The following is a 13657-nucleotide window of genomic DNA, read 5'->3' as shown; positions in this document are numbered from 1 at the left end:
CCATACGATCATATCAACTGATGGAGGAAAACCACCTGACAAACTTCAATATCCATCCCTGATAAAAATTCTCAACATTCATTGTTTATGCACCACAATGAATCTTGGAACACTGAAAAAATAAAATAAAAATTTTTTAAAAATAAAAATAAATAAAAATGTAGTAGATTTTGTGGCAACTTATAAATTCCTTATAATAAAGTGATATTTTGAACCAAGAAAAAAAAAATCTCAACAAACTGTAAGTGGAAGAGAACTTTTTCAGCTTGATAAAGAACATCTATGAAAGTCCTACAGCAAGCATCATACTTAAGGATGAAGGACTGAAGGCTTTCTCCCTAAGTAATCAGGTTAAGGCAAGCACGTCCACTCAAACTCAACATTGTACTGGAAGTCTCTGCCAGTATAATAAGGTGAGAAAAAGAAATTTAAGGAAAAAAAAAACAACCTGGATTTGAATACTGATAAGCAGCTCTACTCATAATTACCAAAACTAAAAACAACCCAAAAGTTCAATAGGCAAATGGATAAACAAGCTGTTGTAGATCTTATTTAATGGAATATTATTCAGCCATAAAGAGGAATGAACGGCCCACACATGCAACAATGTAGACAAATCTGAGAGTCTGAGCCAAAGAAGCCAGTGTCAAAAGATTCCATCCTGTGGGATTCCATGTGTATGACATTCTCAAAAAGACAAAAACCATGGTGTCAGCAAACAGATCAGAGGTTAGGGATGAGGAAGGGTATGATTACAAAGGGTTAGTTTGACAAAATTTCTAAAGGGTGATATTTTTGTTCTGCATCCTGTCAATCAATTTTCTTGTATATTACTAGTTTTAGTTTCAAAAGCAGTATTCAAGACATTTTATATAGTATTCTATCAATTTTGCAATATCTAAGGGAGGAAATATACCATAATGTTGGAAGATACTGCAATTGACCTGTCCTCATGTCAATTTATTGTAAGTAGGTACAATGAGATTTCTTTCTGTACTTACCCCAGCAAACACTTGTGATTTCAAATAACCACACTGTGAAATCCCACTTAGAAGGGAATTATCCTGGGGTTTTCAAAAACCTAGGGTCTTAAGGTCCTAGGAAGCTTTGCTTTGTTTGGAAGTGGTGTTTAGATCACAGACTAGAATTGCAACACCAGGTATGAAAAATGGTGAAATCCTGTCAACTCAAAGACCCCAATAAGAAAAATTCATGGGCACTCATCTTCAAAACAACCAATCATTCTCATAGCTGCATGAGGTGACTAGCCAAGTGAAAGGTAACCCAATGATGTTAACTTTCTCCTGAAGCAAGCCACGAGTGTCCTAAGAGCAAATATTTCTGAAAAAAAAAAAAAATCTTTTGTTACAAGAAGCAGCTCCCCCTGAAATTCCCTCATTTTCCCCATACAGTGACCACACTGCATGCCAAATAATTCCCAACAAAGTCCTAACACTTCAGAAACATTTCCAAATTTGAAATAATTCCAGAGTCCATCTGCACTAAATATATTCCTACCCTTAATTTTTGGGGGGTTGGGGGTAGTTATTTACTAAGCAGAGAGTCAGAAAACAAGGATCTGGGCCCTGATTACAATTCTCTTTCACATCAGGTTCCTTAAACATAAAGCCAGATGTTAAGAGATAATGGTCCCCAAGATTTCCATCTCTAATTCCCCAGGAAACAAATAATGGTGAAACTAGGATTGCAGAAAGCTTGACTAACCTGCCTGAATGAAAAAGAGGCTTGGGTAAACTTTTCATGGAGCTTTCATTCAGAAATGCTGTGCAAATGACAGAAAACATGACCCATCAGAGAAACTGGTCCCCAGCTCCATGCAGCCTTAACCTGGCACTTAGCACATGGTGGCATCCCTGGAGGGAGGAATGCCATCACTGACCAAGGTCTCCACGGCCCAGGTTCATGAACGTCGACAGACTTCACATTCCTCTCTCCACCCCCAGCTTATAAGTAGCCTTTCACTCCAGAAGTTATAATGTTTTTTTTTAAAGATTTTATTTATTTATTTGACAGAGATCACAAGTAGGCAGAGAGACAGGCAGAGAGAGAGGGAGAAGCAGGCTCCCCGCTGAGCAGAGAGCCCGATGCGGGGCTCGATCCCAGAACCCTAGGATCATGACCTGAGCCGAAGGCAGAGGCTTTAACCCAGTGAGCCACCCAGGCGCCCCAAAAGTTATAATGTTTTAACTTTATTCTTGGAGGTGACACGAGTTACTTACCTCGCCTGTTCGTTCCTGTGTGAACAGGTACAGGGGCTGTGCAGTTATGGAAAGGGGAACGTAAGCTGCCGTTGTGACAGTGGGTCCGTCCAGCATTCTGATTGTGGTGGTTACAGCAAACTGATACAGGTGATAAAGCTGTGCAGAACACACACATACACACACACGTGCACACACATACACACTACACACGTGCATACACACATGTACACACATAAACACACACCACACGTGCTATACACACACAGCCTACACACATGCACACATGCATACTACATGTACATACAAACACACACACATGCTACACACGCGCACACACATGTGCACATGAATACAAATGAAACTTGGGATATCTGAATGAGGTCAGTGGCTTGTATCTAAGGCACTACACTGGTTATGATATTCTACTAGACTTCTGCAAAACATTACCATTGAAGGAAACTGGGGAAAACGTGCGAGGAGTCTCTCTGCATTATTTCTTACAACAGCTGTGTACCTACAACTACCTCCACAAAAAGGTCAGTTAAAATTAAGAAGATGGTGAAAACTATGCCTCCCCCTTGCCCCTGAGCATAAGCCCTCCCAGGAGGCCACAGTTCTTACCAGTTTGGCATGTAGAGGAGTTAAGAGAAAGAAAAGGAGGAAGACAGGAATGGAGGGAGCAGAGCAGGAAGAGAGCCTGAAATATCTCAGGATAGTCCTGCAATGGATCAAAATAAATTGTGCGGCTCTGTCATACTCCTAGCCACCCTTGAGACAACTCACTGAGCCTAGGGGAACGTTTCCGCTGAACGACACCCCCTAAACCCCACTTCCTCTCCCACTGTATTCCCGCTGGATCTCCCTCTAGACAGGACACAGGGTGACCCCTCTCTGGGAAATGTGACGACCCACTGATAAAGATCCAGAACTAGAGATGTGGGAGCACTGCCCAGAGACGTGGCCCGGCCAGATCACCTTACAGAGAAACAGTCAACAGACCCTTCTCCTTGCACAGTTTCCAATCATCATTTCAATGGCCTCATGTAAATATGAGTAGACACCAAGGGTCACATGGTTTTCAAAGAAAGCCCATAACATGAAAAACAAAACAGAAAAATAGACAACAGCAACTTGGAGAAACCGAGTCGGGATGTAAGCGATGATACTTGTATTGATGAAGCAGAACAGGATGCTACTAAAAATAACTTGCACAGCGGAAATAAAAAAGAGCTCCTGGAAACTAAAAATACGACAGAAATTCAAAGCTCAATAGAATTCAAAGATACGGTTAGGAAACCTATGGAAATTAGAGCAAAGGATGAGGGAAAAAAAAACATAGGAGAGAAGAGATAAGAAAATTAGAAGATGAATCTTCAAAATCAGAATCTCAGGAGTCAAATACCCAAATAAAAGACAATTTAGAGAGAAGAGAGACCGGAGGATGGAAGAAATCACACAAGTTCCCAGATCCAAAGGACATCTGCTTCCAGATTAAAAGAAACAGGTAAGTGCCCAGGAAAAGGCATGAAAATAGAACCACAGCAGACATTTAACTGTGATACGCCTGAGCTTTAGAAGCAGAGCAAAGAGCACACATGCTTTCAGAGGGGGAAAAACAGGTTTCATACCAAAGACTTAAATAGCCTCCGACTTCTCAGGGACAGCCCTGCAAGTTATAAGAGCAAGGCCTTCAAAACTGTGTGGAAATTGTGTTCCAAATGGAATTCCCGACCCACCCCCCATCTTCAAAGTGTGGGGCTAGAATTAATGTATTTTCAAACCTACAATGTCTCAAGTTTTTGTTTTTGTTATTTCCACACCCCTGTCTTAGAAAGCACCTTGAGTGTGTGATCCCCAGAAATGTACTCCACAAATGAAGGGATACACCAAAAAAGGCAGCAAGCATACATGGGATCCTTTCAACATATGGAGAGCTGGGGGGAAAGAAACCATAAGCAGGAAGAAGCTGAAGGGAGATCTCAAAATGACAGCTGGACAGCAGATTAACAAGCAACCTGTCCAGACTGGAACAAGCCGGAAGAACCCAAGAAGGATTTTTTGAAAAAGAGAACCGGATAGAATATCCAATGGCAGTGTACATAGGGAGTGAAGATGAAGGTAACCGGAGGAACGTCTGGGCTTCAATTAGTGGTGAAGGCTTAGAAAAAGAAGCATTCTTGTTCAGGACAGAAAAATTCAGCCCAGCGTAATTCCCAGCTCAGCTACGACATGTCCATGATAAGGTAAATACTGACCCTCAATCTAATCCAGTGGTGCCCAGTCTTAGCTGCACATTGGGGCTATCTGCTTCTTTTGTGAAAAATCCCAATGCCCAGGCTGCCCCCCCCAAAATATTACATCAGAATCTTTGGGGGGCAGGACCCAGACATAAGTAAAGTTTAAAGTTCCCCAGTGATTACAACATGCAGAGAAGACTGAGACCCCCGGAGTTAAGCAAAGATACAATTTTCACTCTCGTGCATACTATTCTCAGGTCTTTATCTGCAGTGCCTTATCTTTACCTGCAGCTTATAACCTCGATTTTTTTTTATAACCTCGATTTTAATGATCAGCTATACTTCACCCAGATGTCCTACTAGCTATCAAAATCAAAACATCCAAAAGTGACTATCTCATGTTCTTTCTTTAAAATGGTGCTGTTGGGGCACCTGGGTGGCTCAGTTGGTTAAGCAACTGCCTTCAGCTCAGGTCACGATCCCGGAGTTCCAGAATCGAATCCTGCATCAGGCTCCCAGTTCCATGGGGAGTCAGCTTCTCCCTCTGACCTTCTTGCTTCTCATGCTCTCTTTCACTGTCTCTCTCTCAAATAAATAAATAAAATCTTTTTTAAAAAAATGGTGCTGTTGACTCCTTGATGTCAACTGGGGGCACCCCCCTTTCTCCTGGTGGTGCATACCCTACTCCCACACCCTTTGTTCTCACATCAAAGTCCTATTCAAGCAACCTACTTGTTACTTCCTGTCCTCTAGAGGATCAGGGTCCACCGTAAGTCACGCAAGTGAAAACGACATTGGCTGTGGTCAGGCAAGACAGAAGTGCAGGGAGGAAATGAAGAGAGAAACACCAAGGTGCAAATGTGAAATTCCACCAACTAGGTCACAGATGAGCAGACGTTAATTATTCTCACTCTCCTGGAAATAAGGAGTGGTTGACAAGCAAGGAACAATGGCTAGATTTCATAATTCAAATAAGCAACTGGTATTGGTTTGAACACCTCCAGCTATGACAAAGGCCTTTCCCCCCATTCACTTGAACTCCCACCTAACATCTTTAGTCTGGAGTGCAAAGGGTCGTGACCAACATGCCGCACGGTCACCAATGGATCCAGGAAAGTTGGGTTTGCCTCCAAGGCTCAACTACCTAGGCACTGCCATTCCAATCCCTCCGCTCCCCTTTCTATACCTTTCATTAAAAATTATCCAAAGTTCCGTTTGGGGTCTGTGCCTAAAACTTTATCACCTTGCAATTCCCCACAGTGTTTGGGGAGCCAATTTACATCCTTGCCTGTAGTAAATGAGAGAAGCTGTCTCCCCTGCATCTCTGCCAACACCTGACATTATCACATGCTTTCATTTTTGCCAATCTGATTTTTAAAAATGGTATCTCATCATTTTTTAAAATCAGATTTCTCTGAGGAGTGCCTGGGTGGCTCAGCAGGGTAACCATACAACTCTTGATTTTGGCTCAGGTCATGATCTCAGGGTCACGAGTTTGAGCCCCGTGTGGGGCTGTACACTCAGCAGGGAATCTGCTTGAAGATTCTCTTTATCTGCCCTGCCCCCTGCTCTCTCTCTCAAATAAATAAATCTTTCAAATTAGATGTCCCTGATTACTATTAAAGATGAGGGTTTTTACTGGTGTCTACTGGTCATTTGCAATTGCTTTGTGAACTGTCTGCCTGTAGCTATTGCCCATTTTTTATAAATTATCTTTTTCATCCCCTATTCATTCCCAACCTAATTCTTTTTATTTTCCAGATTCCAGCTTCTGCTTACCACCAACACCTCCTCCACGCCATGATGTATTTCTCATTCATTCTCTCTCATAATTCTTGAAAATTAGTTGTTCAACACCTCTCCTCCCACTAAAGTCTAAGCCACCATGATGACAATATTCTGGGTATCCATCTCAGACACCACAGTCACCCCCAACAAAGAGGAAAAAGCCTACCACATGTTTACTGAGTGAATGAATGGAAGTCCTTGGGTCTTGTGCCACCAGTAGCATCCAGGCAGGAATTCATCCAAGGGGTGCCACTGAAGGCAGTGTCCCAAAGGTGGGGGTGGGAAAACCCCCAGGACTCCCAACAATGAAGAGCATCACTTCACCCAGGGATGAGGACAAGGACAGGACAAGTGCATCTTCCAGGAGAGAGTCTAGAAGACATCATCCATGTCTAAGAACTTAGGACTCCAGAATTATAAACGGCACTCCACTCAGAGAAAACCTTCTTCCACTGAATCCTTAATTCTCAAACTCTACAGGAGAATACCATGTTTCAAACCATTGCAAAGATAAACAAAATTCATTGCCAAATAAGCTCTACAGAAATTGAAGGCAGGAAAAGAGCAGAAAGACTTCCATTACCTTCCTGACAGTACTAGCCATTCACTACGTGACTTCAAGGATGCCTTCTCAACTCTCTACCTCAGTCTCCCCAACACAAGTGTCTGTGTACTACCATTTCCCCCAAAAAACTTACTTCACTCAAAGAAAAGGAATCTCCTTAAGGAAAAAGAGAGTTGCCAAAATCCTGTCCCATCAGCCAACTTCTACCAAGCCTTGGAATTCTCAGCAAATGGCTGGTTTTGCAATTCTTTTGGCTTTGCCAACCCTCTGGGGTATTTAAAAAAATAAAAGAAAGAAAGAAAGAAATCTTCCCACAAGGATTCAAGGCTTGCAAGTAAAGGAAATCTTTGAGAAAAAATCTGGGTTGATGAGCAGCTAAGAAAAGCCAGGAGAGACACATCTATATATGTTTAGGCAGAAAATAGAAAAGGTTGAAAAGCAATGTGTTTCTAAAATACTGCTTCTATGAAAGCAACCTTCTGTTACTCCTTTACTCTCCCCAGTCGACTGAAAAAGGCAGCGTGATTCCCATTTTCTATTCATGTCCTCCTAAGCTGAGGCTAGGGAGTGCAGCAGCACCCAGCTCGGATGCAAGTGGGCTTGTGTTCAAATCCTGCCACTTAACAAAGTGACACTGGGCAAAGCGCTCACCTTCTGCAGCTCCATGTGAGCCCATGAAAAACATGTAAGAATATTGAATTTGATGGACAGGCAGCAGAACTATAAATCATGAGATGAAAATATATGCTAGTAACTGAGCTCCTGAGGCATGGTGGCTAGTTTTGAACACAGGTACTGTCGTTCAGAAATCAAAACAGCTTCTTTACTTAACAAGCGTATTACGAGCATCTACTGTGGGCAGGTGACACAGATGACAAAGGTGAGCAAAGGTCACAAGGTCCCTGACCTCTGGGAGCTTAGAATCTGGTAAGTACGACAGATTGCTCGAACCAACCAAATAAATACATAATTACCAACTGAGACAAATACTGTGAAGGGAAAATTGAGGGTGTTCAGAGAGCAAAACGGGGGACGTAGCTGGATTAGGAAGATCTTGGGCCTGGAAGTGAAGGATGAACTAGCTGGGATGGGGACTATGGAACCAGTGTGTGTGACAGGTCTGGGGCTAAAAGAAGTGTCACCCCTTTCAGGAGCAGAAGGAAGGCCTGAGTAGTGTAGCGTGAAAGGGAAGGCGGGGAGGGAAGATAAAGCTGGGGAATCCAGCGAGGCAGCCCTGTCAGCCACAGGAGGGATTGAGAGGTTGTGGTCTTTGTCCTCTGAGGAAGGGGAAGCCACAAAGCTAAAGATGCGCTCTCAGATCAGCAACTGAAATTTGCAGTTCAAACACCCACACAGCCCTCTTTCCAAATACCACCTGTGCACCCCACACCTGACTTCAGATGCGTTGCCACGTGATCATGATTGGAAAGTATTTCAAATATGTGTGTGTTATTCACCATTTACCACCTTGCGAAACGTCTCTGATCTCTAAGTTATTATCCCTTGGCCCCCTGGTTTTCCAAAGATAGCCACAACACACATGCCCGCCTGCTCACCTTACCATATACCCCACCACTCCTCCACTGAGTAGTAAGTGGTGGCATCTCTGTCGCCCTGTTTTGAACTTGGGCTGACATCTGTCACTGCCTTGGCCAAAAGAAAACAATGGAAGTCATACTATGTGACTTTTGTGGCTAAGACAGAAAAATGCCATGTACTTCCCCTTTATCCTCTTGGAACCCAGCTGCTGTGCTCTGAGGAAGTTCAAACTAAGGCACATGGAGAAGCCATATGGAGAGGCCACACATAGTTTTTCTGGTTGACAGCCCAGTTGAGGGTCCCAGCCACCAGCTGGCATCAACCCCAGACACTGGAGTGATGTTGCCTCCAGAGGACTGCAGACCCAGCTGGCAAGTCACCCAGCCTTTCACTCCTTCCAGCAGAGGCCCCAGACGTGGAGCAGAGACAAGCCATCCCTACTACACTTTGTCCAAATTCCTGAGCCGAAGTATCCATGAGCAAAAAAATAAAATGGTAGTTTTACACCACTATACTTTGGGGTAATTTGTTATTAGCAATAGTAACTGGACCAGAATATATATAATATATGTACATACATATGTATATACAAACATACATATATGTGTGTGTGTGTATATATATATATGTTTTGAGCAATATATATTACATTTTTTTTTCCATACTCATTATTCACCTACCCAGGAACTTTCTAGAGGACATGTCTATAATCACTCCTGAGTTAGAACCTCTGGGCTTTTTTGACATGACTTCTGGGGAAAAAAAGATGACCAGATTCCTTACTTCAAACAAAAAATTAAACACTTTCAAACCACTCGAAACACACAAAAGTAATCCATTCTCACTGCAAAAAAAAACAAGATAAAGAAAAGAAAACCCCCCATTAGCAAATCTGACACTCTGACACCTTATTTCAATTGGCTTTGAAAACAGATAAAAAATGAGATCTTTATCAGCAATATCTAAATAGAACACCCAGGCCCACTTGCTTCCTCCACCACCAAAAGCTCGGGGCATCCGCAAAGTGTGTGTGCAAGTTTAAAGAACACAACGCGTGAAAAGTGTCCTTATTTTAGCACGGTGCCTGGCATGTAAGAGCCCACCAAGTTCCAGTTATTATTACTGCTTTTGTTACCATGAGGGTTAACCTTTGTCTTGATTACAGCACTAACCCTCCCTTTAATAATGCCTGTGTCCCATCTCAGAGAAAGGAATTTAGACTGGAGTTCGGTCAGATGTCCAGAAAGGGAGCTCAGATTCCATACCATCAGGAATGTTATACAACACTGTGTAACACAACTGCAACACCTCTCTATCTGGGTTTGGTGAAAGGACTGTGCTCTTTATATAAAAAAAAAAAAGAAAGAAAGAAAGAAAGAAAGAAAGAAAGAAAAAAAGAAAGCAAGAGAGAGAAAGGAAAAGAAAAATTAATATGCGTTAGAAAACAGGCTTCTGCTTAGTTACGTTTAATCACTGCGTGGCTTTCAAGGTAAATAAATAAAAAATCCCCCTTTGATCATTAGCAAGGTACCCCCATGTGTTTATATAAATATTACAAAGCTGCACCCAGATGGTGGCATGAATAGCAGGGAACAGAGGTGGGATCAAGCAGCCAGGCCACCTTGGTCTGGTTCTTCCCTCTATGCCCCAAATGCTGTGTGACCTTAAGCGGATCACTCAGCCTCTCCCAGACACCGTGTCTTTAAAATGAGGCTAAATTCCAAACTTTTTATCCATACTGAAAGGACCCTTAAGTAGAGTAACACCCAAGTTTCCAGGGTAAAAGTCACTATTCAAATGCTTAAGTATGCTGAATGACAATTGCCCCCAAGCTAAATGATCACGTGCAGATTCACACATATTAATTAATTAGCTCCAAAAAACTAGCTTAAAACACCTGAGCCTTGCTGAGAATCGGCTAGGCGTCGTGTAGTGAAATGATGAGTATCTACTTAAAGAAAAGGTGACGGGACAGAATTAGGGTGGGCATGCCATTTGGGGGCTGGATGACATCCTTCTTTGCACTGCTGGCTTTTCACTGTTACCTTCAGTTGCTGGGGTGAGGGTCTTCTGAAGCCCTACATTTCTGGGAGAGGAGAGAGAGGCAGAAAGAATATGGAAGGAGAGAGACCAAGGGAAGGGACGGGGAAAAGAGCCGTGCTACGGAACTATGCCCAAGTTGGTGGCACCTGAATAGAAATGTCACTGTTAGGGAAACCATTTCAAAATGACATTTGAGTCACCAGGTTTTAAGTTTGCACAGTGTCTGCCACCTCCTTTCCCCCTGAACATCCCAGCTTTCCCAGGGCCCAGGCAGCCCCCTGTCACTGATGGACTTAACTGTATGGGTCACATTCTCCATCCAGAAAAATGTCTTTCATATCCTGACAGCGGTGGGAACTCTAGGACTCACAGAGCCCCAGCATGCAGGAAAAAATGGTGGCACGTAATTGACTTCGCATGGTCCTTTCCAAAGGTGGCACCAAGTACAGACTGGCTTTGCACTCATAAAAATCCGGTAGATTAAAAGTCAGTGAAAGGAAATTCTTCTCGGGAGAAGCAGTCGGTAGCTGCTCTTGGCAGGTCTGGCACTGCCCTCTGAGAGAGGTCCAGCTTCCCTCCCCAGCACAGCCCCCTTCCCGATGCCGGCCCCCATCACCAGATAATCTGGGATTCAGGAAAAAGGGAGAGAGCTGTAGTCCCAAGGGCTCCACTGAAGACCCAGACAGACTCTCTCATATTACCATATATGAGGAAGTCTGTCAAGAGGTCTGGTTAAGACCTGAACCAAGCCCGACCATCTGCTTCCCCCCCCCCCGGAAGAACGAGACCAGCCAATTTGGGGGAGATCCCTTCTTTAATTGATGTCACCCTTTCACCATCACTATCGAAAAGATTTTATTCTGCTCTTCCTAACGCCTTGTATCAGGGCTACATCTATCTTAACACCAAGGCACGTATTTGTAACGGCTTTTTCTCACAACCATTTTTACGGCTGTTTTCCCACGAACTGTGCCACTTGAACGGCTGGGATATAAAACCGTTTTTACAACAGTTATTCTTCCAAGTCTCTCCCTCCGTTATTTAGACAGCTGCCCCCCAGGGTCCAAACTGTTTTCAGTGGACAACTGTTCTGAGCACATTTCTCCACAAGGTCTATTTCAGCTCAAGAAAAGCCAAGGACAAAGATAAGACAAAAGTTGTGGGTAAAGGGCGGACCCACTGCAGGGCACCGTGAGAGCAGTAGAGAGCCTGATGGGCAGGACAATCTAAACCATTTCTTCCAGACCTGGAAGGGCACAAAAGGGATCAGTCTTCCCAGTCTGTGTTCAGTGAAAGAGAACAAGTAGATTCCTTAAACCCTAGCCAGGTGGCCAACACTTTTTTTTCCTACCCGAAGTTCCGGGCACCTGTTCTGGAAAAGCGGGTATGGAGCCCTCTACCTGGTCCACACCGCGTGTTCTATATGGGGAGCACTGGAGAATTACGTTTTCACCAGTCAACCAGCCCCTCTTCGTGTTCTCAATAAGCCAAAGGTGTACAGGTGGTTACCTGCACAGGTACCGAGTCTTACCAGGACAACTTTGTTGGGCCGGGGCGGGGGTGTACCTCCTTAGGGTAACAGTCCCCACCGCCTCTACCACCAATCCCTCCAGCCGGTGGGTTAGAAGGATAGAGCCAAGAGGCACAGGTAAGGGTTCCCGGGGCGAGCCCGGCGGCTCCGCGTGCCGTCTGCGTCTCCACTGCGAGGTCCTCGCCTCCAGGGCCCCCTCCTTCCGAGCCCCCCAAGGGGCAGGGGGAGTCCTCGTGCCCAGCACCCCCTCCCACCGGCCAGCCTGCTCGCCCCGCGCCCGGCCCGGGAGCCCCGAGCTGCCGGAGCCGCAGCGCCCACTCGGGGCGAGCCGCGAGCACTCACCATTATGCTCTTGCATGCTCGACAGCGACCAGAGCAGCAGCGCCACCAAGGCCAGGAAGCAGAGCTGGCTCAGCAGAAGGTCCCTCCGGCGGCTCCGGCGACGCTCGCGGTCCTCGTCGTCGGGCGACGGCATCCTCGGGCGGCAGGGCAGCGGCCCCGGCGGGGGCCCCGGCGGGCGCCGGCCGCTCCTCTCGCGGGCGGCCGCGGCGGGGACGACGGCTGGAGGCAACCCTGCGCGCTGCAGCCGCGCGTCCTCGCTGCGCTCCCGCTCGGCCGCCGCCTTCTCTTCCTCTTCCCCGCCGCTGCCGGGCTCGTCGTCTTCGTCCTCGTCGTCGCTGTCGCTCAGTCCCTCTTCGCCCTCCTCCTCCTCCTCTTCGCCGCTGGCCCGCGCCGCCGCCTCCCGGCGCTCGGGGTCCCTCTCCTCCTCGCGCGCCATGGCTCCCACGCTCGGCGTCCGCGCTCGGCCTCGGGCGGCGGCGCGGCGGGGGCGGCGGGGGCGGCCGGGAGGCGGGGGCGGCGGCCGCCGAGGAGGAGGAGCGGGGAAGGACCGGCGGGAGGAGGGCCCGCCGCTGGCCAACTCCGCCGGCTGGTGAGGCCACCCGGTCTGGCTCCGGCCTCGCCGGCTGCGGGAGCGCGTCGCGGGGCCGCCCGCCCCCTCACTCCATGATCCGCGCGCGGGGAGCGGGGAGCCGGGGCCGAGCGGGGCCGGAGCGCGCCGGGAGCACGGGCGAGGCGTGAGCACGGGCGGCGCAGCTCCCGCAGCCTGCGGCGGCGCGGCAGCTCGGGCTCGGGCTCGGGCGCGGGCGGGGGGCAGTGCCGGGGACGCAGCCCGCGCTGGCCGGCGCGGCGGAGAGGGGGCGCGTGGGGAGGAGACTGAGCTGGGGAGGGAGCCCCGCGCGCGATCCTTCGACCGTGTAGTGCCGGGTTGGGGGGGGCGGCGCAGAAGGCCCCCTCTTGGGGAGCACGCCACTGGGAGGCGGGTCTCCGGGCTGAAGGAATCGCCCGAAACTTCGGAGAACCCGATGGTCTCTTCAGCCCCCTCCCCACCCTCTGCCCGGAGCCGAGGGGCGGCGAGTGCGCTCGGTTGCGCGCGCCCAGCCGCTGGCTGCGCCTCCTCCCGGGGGCCTCCTGGGTTTCCCTCCGCCCCCTTGTGGGGATCCCCTGCGCGCCAGGCTCTGGTCCTGGAACCGGACTCTCCGGAGGCTCTTGCCTCACTGGGGTGTCCTGGATCCCTGCGCTACCCGGCTCGCACTTCACTCCCCGATTGCGCTGGACCCAACCCAATGCTGTGGCTGAAGAAGAAGGGCATCGGCACTGTCCCTGAATAAGGCGGCCTGAGGGTCCCTAGCCAACCTCAGGAGGAGGACCCTGGCTTCCCGCAGGGAGCATC

General features: G+C 47.6%; 1 protein-coding gene across 1 annotated transcript in view; it reads right to left on the bottom strand.

The window, feature by feature from the left end:
- SLC24A3 (solute carrier family 24 member 3) overlaps positions 1–12961 on the bottom strand; it is a 484555-nt gene extending 471594 nt beyond the window's left edge. The window contains exon 1 of the mRNA XM_032859275.1: positions 12268–12961. Coding sequence (XP_032715166.1) covers positions 12268–12703 — 436 coding nt within the window. The 5' untranslated portion in view covers positions 12704–12961. The remainder of the gene's footprint in view (positions 1–12267) is intronic.
- Between the last annotated feature and the right edge of the window lie 696 nt (positions 12962–13657).

The sequence above is a fragment of the Lontra canadensis genome, unplaced genomic scaffold, assembly GCF_010015895.1.
Source record: "Lontra canadensis isolate GAN:19392208 unplaced genomic scaffold, GSC_riverotter_1.0 scaffold16, whole genome shotgun sequence".
NCBI classification, from domain to species: domain Eukaryota; kingdom Metazoa; phylum Chordata; class Mammalia; order Carnivora; family Mustelidae; genus Lontra; species Lontra canadensis.
This window is presented reverse-complemented; position numbering and strand designations above follow the sequence as displayed.